The 21,448-nt window shown below is 41.4% G+C and overlaps 5 protein-coding genes across 5 annotated transcripts; 3 read left to right on the top strand and 2 right to left on the bottom strand.

The window, feature by feature from the left end:
- Positions 1–1,414: 1,414 nt before the first annotated feature.
- Positions 1,415–3,242, bottom strand: LOC118222751 (gamma-crystallin M2-like). The gene is made up of 3 exons (XM_035408548.1): positions 3,234–3,242; positions 2,552–2,794; positions 1,415–1,690 (listed from the first exon to the last, which is right to left on the bottom strand). Exons 1-3 carry the CDS (start codon positions 3,240–3,242, stop codon positions 1,415–1,417), a joined length of 528 nt encoding a protein of 175 aa, XP_035264439.1.
- Positions 3,243–5,187: 1,945 nt separating this feature from the next.
- On the top strand, positions 5,188–6,937 carry LOC118222729 (gamma-crystallin M3-like). The gene is made up of 3 exons (XM_035408515.1): positions 5,188–5,281; positions 5,907–6,146; positions 6,600–6,937. The coding sequence occupies exons 1-3, from the start codon at positions 5,273–5,275 to the stop codon at positions 6,873–6,875; spliced, it is 525 nt and encodes a 174-aa protein (XP_035264406.1). The 5' UTR covers positions 5,188–5,272; the 3' UTR covers positions 6,876–6,937.
- Positions 6,938–9,488: 2,551 nt separating this feature from the next.
- On the bottom strand, positions 9,489–11,013 carry LOC118222731 (gamma-crystallin M3-like). The gene is made up of 3 exons (XM_035408518.1): positions 10,999–11,013; positions 10,021–10,260; positions 9,489–9,764 (listed from the first exon to the last, which is right to left on the bottom strand). The coding sequence occupies exons 1-3, from the start codon at positions 11,011–11,013 to the stop codon at positions 9,489–9,491; spliced, it is 531 nt and encodes a 176-aa protein (XP_035264409.1).
- Positions 11,014–13,636: 2,623 nt separating this feature from the next.
- Positions 13,637–14,624, top strand: LOC118222732 (gamma-crystallin M3-like). Its single transcript, XM_035408519.1, has 3 exons — positions 13,637–13,645; positions 13,857–14,096; positions 14,349–14,624. Exons 1-3 carry the CDS (start codon positions 13,637–13,639, stop codon positions 14,622–14,624), a joined length of 525 nt encoding a protein of 174 aa, XP_035264410.1.
- Positions 14,625–17,731: 3,107 nt separating this feature from the next.
- Positions 17,732–18,576, top strand: LOC118223218 (gamma-crystallin M3-like). The gene is made up of 2 exons (XM_035409458.1): positions 17,732–18,010; positions 18,298–18,576. The coding sequence occupies exons 1-2, from the start codon at positions 17,732–17,734 to the stop codon at positions 18,574–18,576; spliced, it is 558 nt and encodes a 185-aa protein (XP_035265349.1).
- The last annotated feature ends 2,872 nt before the right edge of the window (positions 18,577–21,448 follow it).

The raw sequence follows: 21,448 nt of genomic DNA, 5'->3' as shown, positions 1-21,448 counted from the left end.
CCTGTGTCTGTCCTACCATGCCGTCTGATACCCTAATAGGCCAGGAACACCCCGGGTTGCACTGGTCAACTTTTATAGACACTTGAATATGTTATCTAGGGCTCTTTCCAATCACTTATTTTGCCTCCTCGCATCCTTTCCTCGTGTCCTTTGCTCGCTTCCTTAGGTCCACCCAACGAAGGACCCAAGGAAAGGACACGGGGACAGAGGAACCGAGGGGTGCATTCCAACCGCTTATTTTTCACCTCCTCACTTGCTTTCCTTGCCTCCTTTCCTAGCATGGAATGCCAAACTGATCAAAAATGTGTGAAATTGACATGTGGGGCTCATTCCAATCACTGATTGTATTTGTCCTTGTCTCTGAGGCCCTTGACTGACCTGGAAACTGATTGAGGTGTGCCATTTTGAAGGACATTCCAGTCTGTTAAATGCTCCTTCAAAGAGCTAGGAGCTAGGAGGCTCCCAAGGGATTCTTGAGCAAGGAAGCACGAGTGCATCCTTTTGGGGAAGTATTTTTTCGGAATGCGTGACGCATAAAAATCTAACTGTGGATCCACCTTTCCCCATCGGCCACATCTGTAATATTGTGGATTCAAACTGACGCTCGAAAGGACAAGGGTGTTCTATTCGCCTAATGCACTTTGCAGTGGAACGTCCTTTGTTCAGTCAAGAGTCAGCTGGAAGCCTCATCAAATCATCGGTGGCATTATGGATGGAACGGAGTGTGGTGATCTAATCAGCTCATAATAATAACAGTAATATAGTGACATTAATTTCAGTTTGGCCTTCCATATTAGGAAAGGAGACAAGGAAAGGAAGCAAGGAGGATTAAAAAAAAGTGGTTGGGTCAAACCAAGGTGAACAGACTCTTTAACCAATCAATGTCTTAAATTAAGCACTCATGTGCAGGAACACGGACGCAGCAGCCCTCCAGGATTTCAGTTTGTGATCCCTTCTTTACAGTGACCAATTCTGATCATAACATTAAGACAGTTTGAGATCTGTGGACAAGAACATCCTGATGTTTTCTATTATTTACAGTAGGTGTAAAAATTATTTTTCTACCAGGTGATCTGTATGTCTGCTTAAACCACTTCTCATCTTCATGATAGCAAACAAATTTTTTTTTAGTACATCGGTTTATAGGACTGTATAGTATATCAACAGTATATATCAATGCAGTAATCATAAGGAGTAATTCACAGGTTTTCCTCTGTTCAGATTGATTCTTTATTGGCATAAGGCTGATACAGAAGCCCCAGGGACAGCCCTCTGGGAGAGGTCAAAGGTTGAAAAGCATCAGTGGTGGTTAACGCTGGGCGAGTGGGGGTGGGGGGTCGCTGGGTGAGGGCGGGGGGGGGGGGTCGCTGGGTGGGGGGGGGGGGGGGGGGGGGAGTCGAGGAGCCGCGGCACCTCAGAACTCAGTGATTCGGCGGAAGGAGCCGATGGCGGGCGCGGTGGCGCCCCAGTCCGTGTGCTGGCGGTACTCGCCGCGCTCCAGGAAGTACTGGCGCCCCCTGTAGTTGGGCAGCTCGTAGAACACCCAGGCACCGTCAGACACCGCGCACGACTGCACGTCGCGGAACTTGAAGGCGTCCTGCACCGACGGGCAGTCCTCGCCGTGCTCCGCCATCTGACCCTCGAAGTTCGGGCGCTCGTAAATTCTGATCTTGTACGAATTCCCGTAGGTCTGCAACGGGAAGCACGTAAACACACGCGTGGGTTACAAATCTCTTTTTTTAAAGACTCTTTTATCGGGCAAGAATTATGATTAGGCTTGAACACGTAACGATATCAACAGGTTCAACTGTAAGACAGTGTTAAAATGACCGTACACAGTTTGCAAGGCCTTGCTCAGGAGCATATAACCCGATTAAACTATTCAGGGAAGCCCTTGCCTTCTAAACCAGGTAAGGGATATGCTATGATATCTATTGTTTACTCCTTGATCATACCACAGTTAACGCGTTATGAAAACAAACCCTAAAATACAACAGACTTCGGATAAACACGGTCCTTTAAAAGGTTTTCTTGGCACACATCCTTCACCGTTTTATGGGTTTGGGTGAACCGCTGCCAAAAAGCGTCCCTTTAATCTCCACTCATTGTGAGTCGGGCTTCTGACAGATTAATTCCCTGTTGCTGTTCCCATTTGGCATTCCCTCCTGTGCCGTGCGCTTCTCTGGAAAAACCAGTCCGGCACTCTTTAGCGTCCAAACTCTCCACGGGCACAAATTCACGACAAAGTCACCGCAGAAAAGCAATTTGCGTAGTTCTGGCTGCGTACTCCAATGAGAGCACATGTTGCCCTTAAAATGAAAATACGGTATACCTGCTTTTGCCTTCTAGGCCACATGCACCATGCAGCATTACAATTACGAAATATAGAAAGTACAGTTCAGTGATATTAATAATACATTTGTCAGTAAAATCGTCTACTTGACTGCACATTAATTCTGCATAGTAAGTCTGCACATTCCTGTATCATTAGTACTAAAGCAGTCCTCGCAGCACAACGCTTCTGCACAAGGGAAATATTTTGCCGGCTCACGTTTTTGATCCAGCGGCACGACCTGACGCTGTCGTTGAAGGCTGACCACTGCTGCGGGTCGGGGTACTCCCCGCGGGTCAGCACGTACTGGTACCCCGTGTAGTTGGGGCGCTCGTACAGGACCCAGCAGCCCGTCTCCACGCGGACGGAGTTGCAGCGGGAGAAGTGGGAGTGGAGGTCGGCGCAGTCGGCGCCGCACTCGTAGCGGCGGCCCTGGAAGCTCTTGTCCTCGTAGAAAATGATCTGGAGGGGAACGGAGGACCACGGGCATGAAGGTGAGCGCGTGGGGGGGAAACAAGAAAAATTAAAAATGTTTCTGCGACGTTTTCCAAACAACAACATTATCTGCCTTATTATTGTAGACAAAAGTGACTTTTTTATATCAATGGCAATTCAAAAGCACTGTTAATGAAAACAAACTGCCTTTTTTTTTCGTCTTTAATTAAACTTGAATTAGAGGCAGCAGTAAATAATGGCTCAAAAAAGAAATTCCTCGAGAAATAAAAATAAAAAATGCGTAAAAAACATGATTCTAATTTCTGTAATTTCTCTGTGTCTGAGCCTCAGCGAAGCTAGCTCACTTTAGAGTTTATTATATTTGATAAGTTTATGGAACATTATGTTTGCTATATCTAAAGCATGATTTTTCTAATAACCCTTTGATAATGCACTGCAATCTCACCTTCCCCATGGTTGTCAGTGTTTGCCTACCCACTCTGCAGTCAGAGAGATGAAGTTTATATGCATTAGCTGAACGTGCTGACCAGGGGAATCCAATTGTTATCTAAATTTCCCTGATTTGCATATCAGCAAAAATGCCTTTTGTTCAACTTTGATTTCCCTTTGTTCCTGTGTAATGACCCTGCATCAACGCATTGCTGGAACCGCGATATGAACTTTATAATGGACAGCCAACAGTACAGCATTTTTTTTTTACAGCATTATTTCATGCAACTCATCAACGGTGCAATTTACTTAAATTTGTGTCTGGACTCAATATTTAATTTCACACGGACACGTGTTCAAGTGGCTCTTAGTATTGCTTGTGTTTCCGTTTTTAAGTAATTATATTTTAGGTTTTTAGCAGTTTATGGATTATAATAATATTTCATGCATCTCAAATTGCATGTATGAAACGTGCTTGCAATTGCAGACAACAGCTTCTGACACGTTTGAACATAAAAGAGAGAAAAGGTTATTTGCCTTACTTTTACTGTCTTGTTCATGAACATGACAACAGAACAGAAATCAGAAATCAATTATATTATTCAACTGAACCAACGTTATTGTGTTCCATGTTACATATGCCCATCTGACGGGTGAGGTTCTGGAATATTGGGGAACTTTCCCATTTGGTTGTAAGACAACAGTATGACGCAAAGGTTTCCCCGAAATAATTTTAGATTGTTCTGTGCTTATTGCATACACCTTAACCTGTGGCGACCCCTGATGGTCACCGTGGTGATAATGAAAACACACTGTGAACGCTACATTCAAATGATATTGAGGGAATGTAGCCAAATGCCAGACTTTTTGACAACTGTGAACCAAGTAAGAAAAAAGAATGAAAACAGAATAAAGAATTCACTTTTTTAAAACTGAAATAATAATTTGTACATTTTAAGTAACCATCCCTGCAATAGTCCTTGCAACATAAAAACCATATTGAATGGGCATCTGATAAACCAGACAAATGTACAGAGCATATATTGTACCCCAACAATCTGGGAGTAGATACTGTACCCCAACTTTCTGGGAGTGTATACTGTACCCCAACATTCTGGGACCACATACTGTAACCCAACATTCTGGGACTAGATACTGTACCCCAACATTCTGGGAGTGTTCGGTGAGCTAAATTGTGAGCTGCATTAGCTCAGCACATACAGCGATCCTCGGACCTCTGGGAAAAAAAAGTGCTAGCACTCTCGAGCGAGACACCCAACCCCTAATTCCTCTTGACAAGCTGGTAGGCGCCTTGCATGGCTGCCTATCACCATTGGTGTGTGAGCGTGTGTGTGTGTGTGTGTGTGTGTGTGTGTGTGGGTGACTGAGAGGCATTAAATCGTTAAGTGCTTTGTTTAGCAGCAGATGAAAAGTGTAGTTGTTATATAAATGCAGTCCATTTACCGTTTATCACACAAGAAAGCCTCAAGACTGACGATTTTGTATTTCTGTCCAGCACCAATCAGCCCCTCTCCTCATAAACATCCCTGCCAGAAAATTCTGGCCTTGCTCCAAATAGTATTCTATGCTTATGTCAGCTAAACATAAAAGCAGACATGGTGTTGCTGTAGATACATCAAACTTGTTAATCATGATTTAATTTACCTTTAACCTGCTAGAACGTACTGCAGAACACAAGTCTAAATAAACAGTCACTATAGGGAAAACAATCCATTTCTATTTCCTGAGTCAAGATAAGGTGCCGTATAAGTAATTGCTGCTTTCAATAAATATCTAAAATGGAAAAGCACACCAAAAACAGAATAAGGAAATCAGGAACACCATGTTAATGAATGCCCTGGTCATCGCTTCCCTTTGTCCACAAGCCACGATAGTATGATTGAAATTAACAGCACGTACTGTACAGTACAGTCCTGCTTATTCATCAGAACGGGACATTTAAATAACAAAAAGCTGTCCCATGGTCTATAAAGTATAAAAGCTGCACCCGACCACAGGGCATCAGACAGAGTACCGCAAGACATCGCAGCAGACATGGGCAAGGTATGTACTGGATGAAATTATCGAGCAAAATTTAACATTTTTTTGAGAGAAATCAAATCGTGGTCCCAGAAAAAGACACAATTTGGTACCTGGTGTGAGGAGCATTACTACCTCCACAAATATTGTGTTAACAGATAATCAGGTTTATCAGGATTTCATATCATTGGGGTAAACGTTTAAAAACAGTCTCTGCTGTCAGTTCTACTGCTCTGAAAAGGTGTTGTACAGGACAAACTAGTAGGAATAATGACAAAATAGCTGAAGAGCGCCTGACACAAAGATGCTTTAAAGGAAAGTTGTAATTTGTGAAATTGTAGTAGATTACTTTTCCTCAACTCGTCTCTTGGTACACAATGAAATGTCAACAAGAGTTAATTCAATTCTTAAAGAGTACATGTGAGTCTGTGGCCAGCTGTGTGTACTATGTAATAGTTGATGTACTGTAACACTGTAACTGTAACACAGTTACTTGCTCTATTTTTGGCAGGTAAGATGTAGTCAGTTGTTTTAATATAACTGCATAAAAAGTTTTGCTGTGCAAAGCAAAAATATAGCAATCTATGGGGGAAAAAATACACCATGTATATACATGATGGTTTACCGTTCTTTTTTTTTTATTTATCAGATCATCTTCTACGAGGACAGGAACTTCCAGGGCCGCTCCTATGAGACCAGCAGCGACTGCGCGGAGCTCACCTCCTTCCTGAGCCGCTGCCACTCCTGCCGGGTGGAAAGCGGCTGCTTCATGGTCTACGACCGCTCCAACTACATGGGGAACCAGTACTTTGTGAGGAGGGGCGAGTACTCGGACTACTCCCGCATGGGCATGAGTGACTGCATCAGATCCTGCCGCATGATCCCCATGGTAAGAAATCTGTGTTTAACGGTGCATAAAGGTTGCAGCGCTGTTTGTGATTGTGGCTGACTAAAACCGAAAAACATTTTAAAAATCATTACATAGTTGTCACTTGATTTCTTCTCGATGATAAGTTAAGACATCTTAGTTTTGCAACTAGTGTCTAGGGCCTTTGTCTTGTTTTTTTATCATATGGCGTTCATCTTATTTTCAGTTTACTTGCACATATTTATTGACATTAAAATAAGTAAAATATTTATTAGAAATGTTGTGTTGGTTTCAACATTACGACATGATAACCCGTATATGTAGACTCAAGCCTTCAACATTTTTTACAGTTCTACAAATTCAAAAAGATCTGCTGATGTTACCCATGAGCTGGTATTATTTGTGGTCTTAAATCCTTTGATTTGAAACTAAAATACAGGTCTGACTTTGACTGCCATTTTTCTGTGTTAACAGCACAGAGGATCCTTCAGGATGAGGATCTACGAGAAGGAGAACTTCGGAGGTCAGATGCACGAGCTGATGGACGACTGCGAGTCATTCCAGGAGCGTTACCGCATGTCCGACTGCCAGTCCTGCAACGTGATGGATGGCCACTGGCTCATGTACGAGCAGCCCCACTTCAGAGGCAGGATGATGTACATGAGGCCTGGGGAGTACAGGAGCTTCAGAGATATGGGCTACAGCAACATGAAATTCACGTCCATGAGGCGCATCATGGATACTTGCTAAATTCACTGGCATTAACTTTTGAGATGCCTGATGAAAATATAAAATAAAAAAAGTAAAATTTGTTTGATTGTCATTTTGTTTTCATGTGTCCTGTAGAATGGATTAATACCATTTAAAAAGGTGAATCGAGCACTGTCAATAAATTAAGGAACAGTACAAAATTTTAATTTGACCCTTTGAAGAGTAGGCTTTTTTCTAATGTTTTTTATTTCCCTAAATACTACGTCAGTGTTCTAGAACTCTACTGCTTCCATTTACTAGCAGTTATTGTTACATCAGCATTAGAACGTTCCATTATGAACATTCTATTCACATATTTGTGATCTCACATCTTAAAGGCCCATGCAGTAATCTTTTTTTGCTAGTCGTCGAAAATTAGGTGCATAGCAACGAAGTAGCATAGTGGATCATGGTATTCGTAGTGTTTTTCCAAGGCATGTGTGTCTAACAAGTTAGAGATTTGCCTGAGCCCGAGGTGGGATTTGAAAGCTGGGCCTCTCACCCTTCCAAAGATTTCATAGGCAAACGTGTTACCAGTTAGCTAAAGGGCGAAATCGTCCCTAGCCAAGGGTAACGTTGTTATTTTACTGTTTTTTTTTCAATTTTATGTGAGGGTTGCCTCGCCAGAGAGTATTGTCACGGTAACCTGCTTTAACAGACCTTTGCTTTAAAGCACCTTTACTGTGCTTCATTAGCGAACTGGCCGAGCTACACCTGCTACACTATCCCCTCTTTGACTCCCCCTCCATTTGAAACTTCGCAGCTACTACTTTTTCTTCACGATTCTGATCCGGTCCACTGTAACAAACGAGTCAGACATTTTCCGGGGATGGGATTTAAATCTGCTACACACGGTTTATTCAGCAAAATGTTAGCTAACAATTCCTTTCAATGTGATGAGTTTGTTTCCATAGTGATAAGCTGCTCAAGGGTTACAAAAATGCACAGTCAAAAACAAAGAAATACAAAATCCAGAATATGGAAGCTTTTTGTTTATGTGAGGGCACCATATTGAATGCTACTTAACTGGAAAGTATAGTATTTATTAGTATGGATCCATATGGAACCATATCCATAGTCATTTAATTGCATTTAGTGTAGTATGGATTATTTATGTGAAATTGTAAGTCTTGGAAATGACTGCTATATATTATCAGTGTAATTCACATACTTTATTCTGCAGATCTATTGTTCTACTCATTTAACAAAGTTATTGAACTCTTGAGACTGCAGTGGCCATGTCTTTCTCCAGTGATAAAGTTTCTGATTCATGAAAGCTAGCAGGAAACTAATATCAGCATATCCTCCGAGAAGCCTGTATTAGCTAGCTAGCTAGCTGCAGAATTCCTTTTGGGTTTTTGTCACTGGGTAACAACCAAACTGAGGTTGGCACTGGATCACTTACTGCTATAGCTAGCATGGACAACCAGCTGAAAGGTCCCATCAGCTAAGCTAGCTAATGTGATCTTTCTGAGGTTCACGGGATATAATGTCAGTTATCAGGCAAATACTGGAAAATTCACAATCATTTTCATTATCTGACCAAGATAAACCAGACTAGTTTAAATTAAGCTGACCAACAGCAAACCAAGGTCTTGCAAACCTTCTGATAATGATTTTATTTTTTAGAGAACACATCAAGTGCTCAAAGCACAGTCAAGACGACAAGTAAAATAACTGGAAGAAAAAATATCAAAAAGTGAAATTGAGTTGTTTTAGCTAACTAGGCTACAGTAGCAGCAGTTGAAAGAGTTTAACGTAGATGCTTGCCCTATTTGGTTCCTTACCAATTACAGACATGTGTTGTGTTTTTTTTTGTTTGTTGTTGTAACAATCAAATGGGTAGGATAAAACTCACACTTTATAGTTAAGATGAATCACAGATGAATAACAGCCCACAAGTTTACTTGGCCGTGCTTTGCGTATGCGTAGGTATTACTAAGGCATAGGCTACATTTAATGCAGTTCCCCATCTTTAAAGACATTTGCTTTATGAGAAATTGTGAAGGTAGAATTGAAAATCCTGCCGAGACTAGTGGGATTACTCTCCTGTTTTGACCTCTCCACTGGGCTGATCTAACAAAGATTATAGGTTTTACCATTCTTCCACCAGTATTTACTTCCAACTGCTGGAAGACAGCCATGTTAGACAGCCCAGCTTAAGGGTAAAACCAGTCCTATATCCATCCATTCATTATCTATACCCGCTTATCCTGGGCAGGGTCGCGGGGGGGTGCTGGAGTCTATCCCAGAGTGCATTGGGCATTAGGCAAGGATACACCCTGGACAGGCCGCCAATCTATCACAGGGCACACACACACACACACACACCATTCACTCACACACTTATACCTATGGGCAATTTAGATTCTCCAATTAGCCTACCTGTATGTCTTTGGACTGTGTACCCTGAGGAAGTCCACGTGGACATGGGGAGAACAAGCAAACTCCACAAAGAAAGGCCCCAAGCCGAGATTTGAACCCACAACCTTCTTGCTGTGAAGCCATGTCTCCCCAGTCCCCCAGTCCTGTATCACCTTTTTATTTTCATTACAAGAGTCATCACTCCTACCACAGAATAATTTAATTAGAAATTTTTTATTTTTTGTGAATTTAACAGGAATCCATGATGCGCCTCATGGACATGAATTTCGTGTTGCTGTAGCCCATATCTCTGAAGCTCCTGTACTCCCCAGGCCTCATGTACATCATCCTGCCTCTGAAGTGGGGCTGCTCGTACATGAGCCAGTGGCCGTCCATCACGTTGCAGGACTGGCAGTCGGACATGCGGTAACGGTCCTGGAATGACTCGCAGTCGTCCATCAGCTCGTGCATCTGACCTCCGAAGTTCTCCCTCTCGTAGATCCTCATCCTGTAGGATCCTCTGTGCTGTTGAATCATGAAAAATGAGTTACAGGTCAACCCCACTACTTCAACTTCAAATCTCGTAATAATCAAACAATAGCATCAGCAGATATTTTTGAATTTACAGCAGTAATTACACATCCTGAGGGCTCACTAGTAAAACTGATTGATAGAGGAACATGGACCTGGTTCAGAAATGTCGTCAACGTGGTTTCTCCACCAAATGAAAAATTACACTTTACTCAGATTATATTACGGGGATGTTATTGGCTTAAATTACCATGGGGATCATGCGGCAGGATTTGATGCAGTCACTCATGCCCATGCGGGAGTAGTCGGAGTACTCGCCCCTCCTCACAAAGTACTGGTTCCCCATGTAGTTGGAGCGGTCGTAGACCATGAAGCAGCCGTTCTCCACCCGGCAGGAGTGGCAGCGGCTCAGGTAGGAGGTGAGCTCCGCGCAGTCGCTGCTGGTCTCATAGGAGCGACCCTGGAAGTTCCTGTCCTCGTAGAAGATGATCTGCAAACAGACAACAACAGCTACTGTAATGACAGGAAAAAATCTTTCTCTCTTTCTCTCTCTCTCGCTATATATAACCACAACATGTGTGCTGATCAAGAAACAGAAAACTATAGGAACAAATATAATTGACTGCTGCCTAATGATGACATGGAGAGCTGATCTAAGCATAGTCTAGTTATGTTCACCGATTTGTATCTCCCCCAAAGTTGTGGCTGACCGAAATTTTAGATGCGCTCTTCTCATACGCAGTAAAACGTCCTGTTTTAATTTGACTCTGTTAGCAGAGTGCATTTGGCCTCACCTCTGGACCTGACCCAAACCCAAAAACTGGACATTTTTCTGTGTACGAATGCACATTCCATTCAGCAAAATAATATTGCGTTCTAACACTGTTCTTGTTATAAACCAACTGAATTCACCCTATTCAGCTAACATCAGCTCACTGTATCACTGTATTGGGTCAGTACATCTGCTATGCCACCACTAGACTAGAAATTCCTATCGATATACAGTACAAATAATAACATGACGACACAATGTCTTGTGATGTCCAGGAAAAAAACTCAGCTTTTTTGTACCTAAGTATCTAATATGCTATATGTTCAATTTGATTGTTCAGATAAATTTGGTTTGACTCATAAAATAACTTCAGATGTTCCTGCCTTGCACTGAAACCTGCCTTTAAGACGTGCAGTGGCAACGAAGTCTGCACATGTGATATTTAACTCCACTTACCCGGCCCATAGTCATTGTTATTCTGCCCTAGAGCTCCACTGCTGCTACTGCTACAATGACCTGCCATGGCTTTTTATACTTGATTGGACCACCAGAGGACCGTCGGCCATATTGTGTTAAACCCCTGACTCATCAGGGCAAACTGTCAGGCCGAGCTGACAGAGAAGGGTTATGAGGCAATGTACGCGTCGTGAGCCAGGGACATACATTATGAATATTTCTTTTATTGAGGACATTAAAGCAGAGGGCCACTGGAAACTAATGGAAATTCATATCCCAGGATGCAAAGTAATATATTGAGTCTGTTGTTGCTGTTGTCAACAAAATGTAATCAATATATACTCAATTTTAATCCATAAGACATTTCCATTGATAACCTGCAAGGTGTTTGTAATTGCAAAAACAAACAATGCTACAGATTAATTCAATGGTTAATTTTTCTCCCATCAAATCAGAGCCCATGGTTTTGCAGAGCAATACTTCAGACATGACTTCCTTAAACCCGTTTAATTTCCCTTTTCTGTCGGGCTACAGAATTTATAGCAAATCTAATGCATTGAAATTCATTTCTTAAAAAAACAAAAAACAATACTGTAGATATGATATGGACACATCAGAATATAAACATCATTTTGAAATCTGAAAAGTAGGCCGCTTTGATAGTGACATGAAATTATACCTCTTTCTAATTTAAATCCTTTATCGATTGGAAGGATATGCATACATTAGAACAGCCTTATTTTTAAAAATAAGTTTGTAGCCATAAACCTTTTTAATTAACAGCTGATCTCGTATCTGTTAAGGTTCTGTTCTAGTGCATGAATGGGCCCCATGGTCTGGTATCCGTTAAGGCAATGTTCTAGTGCATGGATGGACCCCAAGGCTCAGAGATGTATTCCCCTGTCATCATGAGATGGGTATGACAAGCCTTTGAACATTTATTAACGTCAAATGTACAAAATTTACCTTTTGGTCATTTCCATTTATGCCCCTTCGTTCTACTAACAGAATTCAACCTGAAGAATCTCTAGTAGGTCACTTTGTTAATCCCCTTTATGAATTTCAAAGCCTCAATCAAATCACCCCTAAATCTCCTTTTACTAAACTTGAAGAGATTAAGCATCCTAAATCTTTCCTCATAGCTTTTATCTTTCATACCAGGAATCAATTTGGTTGCCCTTCTTTGAACCTTTTCCAGAGCCTCTATGTCTTTTTTGTTGTACGGTCCCCAGAACTGCACACAATACTCCAAGTGTGGTCTAACAAATGTATTGTATAAGATAAGTATACAATGCATGTTGGCCTTTTTTACATCTACAGTACAGTGCCTAGAACCTGAAAGAATTTGACCAACCATTTCTTTTTCAAATTTAGCACATTTCAATTTTGTTCCTCCCATATTCTGCCTTAATCCTGTAATCCTGCTTTATGTTTTTATTTCCCACATGTAGAATTTTACATTCAGCTATATAGAAAATTTCATTTTTTCCAGGTTTCTTCCCTCTTCTGGATTTTGTCTTAAATCTTCTTGGATTACTGCAAATATAACTAATGTACTTTCTACGGCCCTGTCAAGGTCACTGATATAAATGAGGAAGAGCAGTGGTCCCAGCACCGATTATTGTGGAACTCCACTTCCCACAGTTCCATGCTCAGAAAAGATCCGTCCTATTACTACTCTTTGTGTTCGTGGATTATCCCTTACATGTTAAATAAATCATGCAAATAGTGAAAATAATTAATGTTTAATTAGTTAAATTACACATGCAAAATACATTACTACACAAAAAACTGAATAAAACAAGCCAGAATGTGTTAGGTAACATTAGACTGGAATATACACACACAAGCTTTGTGTTTCTTGTACTTTTAATTGAGATGTATCATCTTCAGATTTTCTTACTGATTTCATTTTTGCAAAGTGCATATACTGCTCAAAAACTGTGACATGATTATGAATACGCTTTTTTTTTTTTAAATGGGTGATGAGTTTGCATCCCTCATACTTTACAATTTTCCACATTTTGGAGATTATTTATTCTGGATAAGATTCCTTTCTATACAGTCCATACAATGATATTATATTCTGGTATACATAACATAAATATACTACGCTAACACGCATATGCTAACAACCGTATTTTAACAGCAATTCAAGTAATGGCCACACACATTATTTGTGGGTACAAAGGCCCTATATTCAGCCCTTGAAGAACTTAAGGAGCATACATGGTTCATCAGTCTATGAATTTTATGAAGTACAAAATGTACTTAAATGTACATCACGAGCTGGACTATTCTGTAAAACTGTGCATCCGAACACATGGAGTCAGTGGAGTTTGCTACAGTACGTACCTGAATTGCGTTTAAAAGCTTAGAAATTTCTCTTTTCCTCTCCAGTACGTGGGAGAACAATATGGAAACAAGCCTTTACCTCCAAATGCATTCAATAACAAATAATAAGCCTTTTGGAGTCTGCTTTGAAAAAGCAGCACAGTAGCCCATGGATGAATGGGTGGATGAGTCAGGGGTTTCGCACAATGGCACCAGAGAAGCTCTGGGGGGTTAATTTGGGTATAAATGTGATGGCAGGTGGGCCCAACGACATCAACGCTCAGAGACAAGATCAACCTTCACCATGGGCAAGGTAAGGAGTCATACAGCATCCACCATAGAGTGCCAGGTCACCCGGCCAGATCTGTGGCCACTCCCCAAACTACGGCTACCCATAATCCATAATCGGTGGCATTGTGAATGGTACTATTTAAATTTCCCAAAAAAACTGGGACTGCTTTTTGGGCTAATTCATGTTGGCCAAAAATCGTAAACTGGGTACGTTTTTTTTTTTTTTTTGACAGATCATCTTCTACGAGGACAGGAACTTCGGTGGTCGCTCCTACGAGTGCATGAGCGACTGTCCCGAGATCAGCTCCTACCTGAGCCGCTGCAACTCCTGCAGGGTGGACAGCGGCTGCTTCATGGTCTACGACCGCTCAAACTACATGGGGAACCAGTACTTCCTGCGGAGGGGCGAGTACTCGGACTACTCCCGCATGGGCATGTTCGAGTCCATCCGCTCCTGCCGCATGATCCCCATGGTAACCCGCTAGAGAACTACTTTTTTTCTCCTCCTGGTCACTGAATGTTGACTGTTGGGCCAGTCATGTCCATACATTTGTAAATCCGTGTGAAGGCCGTAACAAATCAATATTTCTTAGACTCCCTTTCAGGTTAAAAGTTGCACGATCACAGTTGTCCATCTAATGTTCTTCATGAGGACCACGTGATTTGTACTCTAGCTGTGTGTTGGAGCATAAATGTTGTCTTCTTGGATATTTTTTCACCATCAGCACAGAGGATCCTACAGGATGAGGATCTACGAGAGGGAGAACTTCGGAGGTCAGATGTACGAGCTGATGGACGACTGTGACTCCATCATGGACCGTTACCGCATGTCCGACTGCCAGTCCTGCAACGTGATGGACGGCCACTGGCTCATGTACGAGCAGCCCCACTTCAGAGGCAGAATGATGTACATGAGGCCTGGGGAGTACAGGAACTTCAGAGATATGGGCTACAGCAACATGAGATTCATGTCCATGAGGCGCATCGTGGATTCCTGTTAAATTCTTGCCCCAAAACGGGAAACAATCATGAAAAGACAATAAAAATTTTATTTTAAGTTATTAGACATGGTCTGATTCATTTTATTCTGCATTCACTGGGAACATTTTTCTCCAAATGGGAAACCATTGTCCAGAGCATTCAGCATTTAGCCTTTCAACTTCTGTTAATTCTTCTACTTAAGGTAGGTTCAGAGCATTTCAGTTAGTACCTCTACATTCGGTGAGTTCTCACAGAAGTCTAAACATCCACTTTCATCTCCATAAAAGATGGGTTATAACATAACATAACAACATAATGATGAGAACTGGCCATTCAGCCTAACATGCTCACCAATTTCCTATCAAAACTGTATCTAGTGCTCCGGTTACAGTAACACTATAGAGCCACAATCCTGGGCCAGATCAAGATGAAGCACTGGTTCTCACTGCAGTGATGCCACACCCCTCTTTTCTAGGTTCAAGTCTTCAGAAGACCAGTAACAATCGTGTGGGCCTCACCCTACAATATTGACTCTTCTTTCCAACTATTCGCCTACAGTTGACCTGCACTGGCTGCAGAAGTTGCAATTCAGTGGAGAGCCAGTCTGGTACACCTGATTGGCATGTAGGGAAGAAAGATGGCTTGTTTATCAGTTCACAGAACATGAGCCTACATTGACTATGCTGGTGCCTTAGAAGTGTATGTCTCCATACCACTGCTTCATGGGACCCCTACCGTTGCCAGACATGGTTGGGAAGCCTTCATTTAAAAGTCACCAAAGTCACCAAAATTATCCTGGAGACAATTAAGGTCTATCTATCCATCCATCAGTCAGTCTAGCTATCTATCTATCTATCTATCTATCTATCTGTCTGTCTGTCTATCCATCCATCCATCCGTCCATCTCCAGTATCTCTCTATAATATGGCCTGTATGGGCTGTGATATAGAATATTTAAAATGCACCAAGTTGTTAAAGCATGCAGGCCTTCCTTGAGGTGCATGGTGCAAACAAAATTGCAGGTGCATGAATGAGTGACATGAATATGCCAAAAATATATTTACACATAAACACATAAACACTTCAAAAACATATTCTTTCATATGTGTTAGCCTCATTTTTTAGTGTGTTGCACCTGTTTGATAGTGTAGTTTGCATTTTACAATGCAATCTTATGGCACATGCAACCTGAGTCCACTGCATTCAAAGAAAGATGTGCTGGGACAATATAAAAACTTAGTTGTGTTTATACTTGTGAATAAACAAAATCTGTAAAATTTATCTGCTCATATGTACAGCCTCTGGAAACATAAAGTTGTTGAACAAGCTGCTAGGGAGTTATTTGTATTTTCTTGCTTTAGACACAAGTTCCTGAATTCTCTAACCCTTCCACTGTAGAGCCATTAGATTCTCTAAACAAGAGGCATTCTCTAAATATATGTTGTCCTTCATTACATAGAAAAAATGAGATCTAAATAATGCACTAAAACTAGAATAATATTTTTTTTAAAAGCTACATTGTACAAAGGTATACTGGATGTGCATGTTATTTCATACAAGCGTATATCAGTGGGACAAGAAATACAACTCTATTTCACTTTACATAGAACATTAACTTTTGATGCTAGTCTTCTCTTCCAAATATCATTGGTCAACATTGGGATGAAAAAAATACCTTGTTTACAAGACATTATCTACACATCAAAGTAAGGTTGTCAGGGTCAGAGGCACCACTAGTTCATACTTATCTGTAACTGTCCATCTAACCCTAACTAATGTACTGTAAGTCTGGGAGGTGACAGTTGCAACAATCTAACAGTCTCTCAAAATGTGCACACAAACCCAGTCCTGCTTACATTCTTGGTGTTAGTGAATTTTTTTGTTTTGTTTTGTTATTAAGGTGCTTCAGTAGTTATAAAATCTTCCAGCTTCCAGAAGGGAGGGCACTTTGATTACTCCCTCATGAACATAATTCCAGTCCAGCCATTGGGGTGTATCGTGGAGTCCTGTTAATAATGGGAAATAAAGGTTTTGTAATTTCAAATGTTCTGATGCCTTCTGATTTCTTTATTCAGTTTTAAGACATGTCTTCAACATTTTACCTCAAACCAGGAACAGTTTACTACCACCAATCACCATCAACTTCCAAAGCCGCCATCACAAATTCATGGCTAGGATCAGTTCATAGTACCATAGTATGATGTGCGTTCTAATTTAGGCAAGTTTATCCACAGAATTTTCTTTCCTCTACTTTAGTTGATCACCAATGAAGTACCAACCCTCTGTGTTTTACATCCTCTCTAATCAAGTCAAGAGACAGGTTTCAGTTCAGCCAAACAGCCAGTGCCGTCCACAATCCAATATGTGCTCTGGCTCAACTGAGAAACAGTAACAGTTACAACTAACAGAGACAGTAATAGTTTAAGAGCCTGGTTGGTGTGAAGATCTATCACTCTCATAGGAAAAGGATCAAGTTCAAGGGGTTCTTTGTTGGGGAAAATGCTTCAATCGAGCAGCTTTCACACTTTTCACACCTACTGTAGAGGGTCCCATAGAGAACTACAAAGGGTTCCCCAATAGACACAAGCCAAAGAACCGGTTTTTTTCTGAAAGTGCGCACACAGGCAGCAGAATTTAAACATATTGGAAATATTTCACATACAATTTCAAAGTTGCAAAGAGGGAATTATACATGTGCAGAAAGTTCCGTCTTTTTGTGCCGCGTGCAAGTGAAAGAATATCGGTGTATGCGTCCACCTGACCAAACGCACGTAAATCCAGCAGCAGCAGATAATAACCCTTTACAACCCGTACTGTAGCGCAGGCCCGATTCCAAACTGCTGGGTCAGGGATTCGCACAATGGGGGGCCCAGGATCTTTGGTGTTCGTTTAGGTATAAAAGTAAGGTCTAATGCCGGGAGGAGGACAGTCCAGCAGTGGTTCAGCTCTGAGGGCTAGTAATCCTAAACATGACCATGGGCAAAGTGAGTGCAGATTTGAGTTCTTTAAATGAATTAAATGGTAACCCTTGCATCAACAGTAACTATGGCAATAGTGACCATGCCTTTGTGCTAATTTCTGCAAGTACTTTGTTGGCTGCGGGACAGACTTTGCGTTGAAAGCTATTATGGAATTTTTAACTGTGAAACATTCTTCCTTGCAGATCATCTTCTACGAGGACAGGAACTTCCAGGGCCGCTCCTATGAGACTAGCAGCGACTGCGCGGAGCTCACCTCCTACCTGAGCCGCTGCCACTCCTGCAGGGTGGAGAGCGGCTGCTTCATGGTCTACGACCGCTCCAACTACATGGGGAACCAGTACTTTGTGAGGAGGGGCGAGTACTCCGACTGCCAGCGCATGATGGGGATGAGCGACTGCATTAGATCCTGCCGCATGATCCCCATGGTAAGCATTGCAACATTTGATGGTTGGACAGCATGTTCAATTAGCCATTCACTGACACCTCTTTAATTCTTAACCTTTTAAGTGTAGGTTTCTTTGTAATTCAAAATCAGAATTCTAGAACTCCATTGCTTCCAATTACCAGTAGTAATTGTCACATCACCATTAGAATGTTCAGTGAAGAACATTCTAATCACATATTTGTGATCTTACCCTTTATAGGTTTAAATGCCTTTTGTTTGATCATTTACTTTTACTCACAACTACTAATTTATTGAATCACTTAACAGCACAGAGGATCCTTCAGGATGAGGATCTACGAGAGGGAGAACTTCGGAGGTCAGATGCACGAGCTGATGGACGACTGCGAGTCATTCCAGGACCGTTACCGCATGTCCGACTGCCAGTCCTGCAACGTGATGGACGGCCACTGGCTCATGTACGAGCAGCCCCACTTCAGAGGCAGGATGATGTACATGAGGCCTGGGGAGTACAGGAGCTTCAGAGATATGGGCTACAGCAACACGAGATTCATGTCCATGAGGCGCATCATGGATTCCTGCTATTAAAAGCTCTTACTGTTTGAAGGAACAGTACATTCCAAATAAAATCTTTTTTTAAATTTTACAATGCTGGCTCTCTCATTTACTGAATTAAATTTGCCTGTGCAAATTATATCCCGAGTCGGCAGTTACACCAGTCAATTTAATTTTACACCAATGAGACTCGGGGCCTCTGCTCATCATATAAAACGTGTGCTGTCACAACATCATCAAAAACATTATTAATAGGTAAAGTAAGACACCGCAGCCGTTAAAAAGTGAAGAAAAAACGAGTTCAAACTAAAATCAGTTTGAAATTGCTCAAAATGGAATGAGCCCACAGTCATATTCTTTGACGCCTCTTGGGGACGTCAGAGAAACGTTTCATCCGCAGCTAGGGTCTTGTGTGTTTACTGTCAGACAGGCTGTAGTAGAGAAACTCAAATCTGCACCTTGGGGCCAGTAGAGCTGCTGGTGTGCAGTCCTCCCCTCTAATCAGGACTGATTTAAACCTGGGAAACCAGGGGAGTTAAATCGCTGTTGGCCAATCAGTGACATTAATTGATCAATTAACTATCAGGTAGAGAAGAAAACCTGCAGTACACGTGTCTCTCGGAACTTATATCAATCCGGGGAGCCATGGTAATTAATTGCAAACTACTACTACTTCTTTTTTACTTGAACTGGACATTACATTGTCCACTCAGAAAATCAAACTTCTGGTAACCCTAGGCCCATCTATGATTAGTATTGTGCCTTAACAGGACAAGCCACCCAGCAGTCCCCAAGTGCTATATCTGACATTGATGAGTTAAGCAAAATAGGTAATTGAAGAACAAAAATTCCTCAAAAGAAATGGAGTAGATGAAAGTATGAATGAATGGATACATTTGCTGTTAAATAATTTTAAAAATCTCATAACAGAATTGGAAGTAATTTGATAAAAACCTAAATAATTTGAGTAAAATGGGCTTGATTTGATGAACGAAAATGCTCGTTTTTATCACCCACCACTGCTGCTCTGTTTGTTGATCATTTATAAGACCTGGGTCCTCAATCTTATCCAGAAAGGGCCGGTGAGGATGCAGGCTTTTGTCTCAACCAAGCAGTCACACACCTGATTCTACTAATCAACCACTAGAGTCTCTACCTCAATTAGTAGAATCAGGTGTGTTACTGCTTGGCTGAGACAAAAGCCTGCATGTACACCGGCCCTTTCTGGATAAGATTGAGGATCCCTGATTTAAAGTTTGCACTACCTAACTATTTATCATTTAGTGTGCACATTAGGACTCCTGTCAATCAAAAGGCCATGCCCTCCAAATTACCTTTGTGTCCACATGAGACCTCGTTTCAATCAAAAGGCCGCACCCCCCCCCAAATAACAATAAATCAATGTTGTGTGTACATTAGACCTCCTGTCAGTCAAAAGGCCACACCCCCAAAATAACAGGTCCTTTATAAAGTTCCAGTTTGTGGTCCTAAAGCCCGGAAGGGAATTCCCATTTTTGGGCCATGGATTCCCTCCCCAGCAGAAAATAAGGTCTGCGGTTAACTTACAGCTTGAGAGAGTTTCACGTTTTGCTGTACGACATAAATTACACCCATTAATATCTCAACTTTGAAGTCGTTATGGGCCTTAAAAAAGTATGTTTCTAACAAATTGCTACAGTATATTGAAACTAAAATGGTTGTTGCATGCAGGAAGGTAGTATGGAAAATTTACATTACATTACATTACAAGCATTTAGCAGATGCTCTTATCCAGAGTGACTTACACAACTTTTTACATTGCATTCATTTATACAGCTGCATATACCCTGAAGCAATGCAGGTTAAGTGCATTTTTCAGGGGTACAACAGCAGTGTCCTACCAGGGAATCAAACCTTGATACGACCTTTTAGGTTGTATTTTCAATATGAGCAACTTTTGAGCAACTTACTTTTAAAAAGAACCGTAACAGCTTCGAAATTCAGTGGTGAGATATTAAGGGGTGTAATTTATATCGTAGAATGAAACGTGAAACTTAAGCTTATGGTAACCACAGACCTTATTTTCAGCAGAAATCGAAATCCCTATGAGGAAAAAGCGCTGGAGATCTGCCAAGAGAACTTGAGAACCCCTGGCGGGAAGAAGCTTCCGGATTGACCCATAAAAAAACGTCATCACTGCGGTAATCGATTCCTCTGGAACGTTCCACAGATGAGAAGCCCCTCCCCTTTTGAAATGTCACTCAGAAAGTACATTTCTGGATTTTTTATTTTTTATTTTGTGTTGTTTATTAGCATTATCGTCACTAGAAAGAGGACAGTCAAAAAGGACACACGTTTAAAAAATAGCACCCCCTGCCCCCCACCCCACACACACATACACACATACACACATACATACCCCTCTTGGAGATAAGAATGCAACTGCAGGATTGGCAGTTGAGCCCAAAATTTGTTGTGCCAGTTATATGAAAGGCTGGAATAAAACTTTCATCCTGTAGTTAAATGCAACGGTCAAATGTATATCGAGCTAGAGCACTCCCGATTCCTGGATAGGTGGTGTGCCACTACTATTCAATAGTGTGTGAAACACTGTGTATAAATATCTATAATTTTTCCACCTCCTGTCAATTTAGGAAAGTTGGGAAAAGGTGAAAGTCCCATAACTCAGTTATCAGACAGATGAAGGCCTAGTTTGACATCTCTATTGAACAAGATATTTAAAAAAATATATATTTATTTATTCATTCATTCATCTATTTATTTATTTGTGTGTTTAGTGAACTATATTACTGTAGCTTCAAATGGCCCCATGGCGCAGAATATTCTCTTTCTCTGCAGTTCCAGCAGAACAATATGGCCATGGGCCTCAGCTGACGCATGCCCCAGTGGAGCATAATAACCCTTT

The sequence above is a fragment of the Anguilla anguilla genome, chromosome 3, assembly GCF_013347855.1.
Source record: "Anguilla anguilla isolate fAngAng1 chromosome 3, fAngAng1.pri, whole genome shotgun sequence".
Classification (NCBI taxonomy): domain Eukaryota; kingdom Metazoa; phylum Chordata; class Actinopteri; order Anguilliformes; family Anguillidae; genus Anguilla; species Anguilla anguilla.
The sequence above is the reverse complement of the archived record's forward strand: the minus strand, read 5'-3'. Positions and strand labels throughout refer to the sequence as shown.

What these genes read in the sequence shown, in the direction of transcription:
- LOC118222729 (XM_035408515.1), top strand. An exon ending in CCTGCCGCATGATCCCCATG is followed by an intron (nt 6,147 to 6,599) that starts GTAAGAAATCTG and finishes CTGTGTTAACAG; the next exon opens with CACAGAGGATCCTTCAGGAT.
- LOC118222732 (XM_035408519.1), top strand. An exon ending in CCTGCCGCATGATCCCCATG is followed by an intron (nt 14,097 to 14,348) that starts GTAACCCGCTAG and finishes TTTCACCATCAG; the next exon opens with CACAGAGGATCCTACAGGAT.
- LOC118222751 (XM_035408548.1), bottom strand. An exon ending in CGTGCCGCTGGATCAAAAAC is followed by an intron (nt 1,691 to 2,551) that starts GTGAGCCGGCAA and finishes TTCCCGTTGCAG; the next exon opens with ACCTACGGGAATTCGTACAA.
- LOC118223218 (XM_035409458.1), top strand. Translation starts at nt 17,732, where the DNA reads ATGGAATTTTTAACTGTGAAACATTCTTCCTTGCAGATCATCTTCTAC. An exon ending in CCTGCCGCATGATCCCCATG is followed by an intron (nt 18,011 to 18,297) that starts GTAAGCATTGCA and finishes ATCACTTAACAG; the next exon opens with CACAGAGGATCCTTCAGGAT.
- LOC118222731 (XM_035408518.1), bottom strand. An exon ending in CCTGCCGCATGATCCCCATG is followed by an intron (nt 9,765 to 10,020) that starts GTAATTTAAGCC and finishes ATGATTCAACAG; the next exon opens with CACAGAGGATCCTACAGGAT.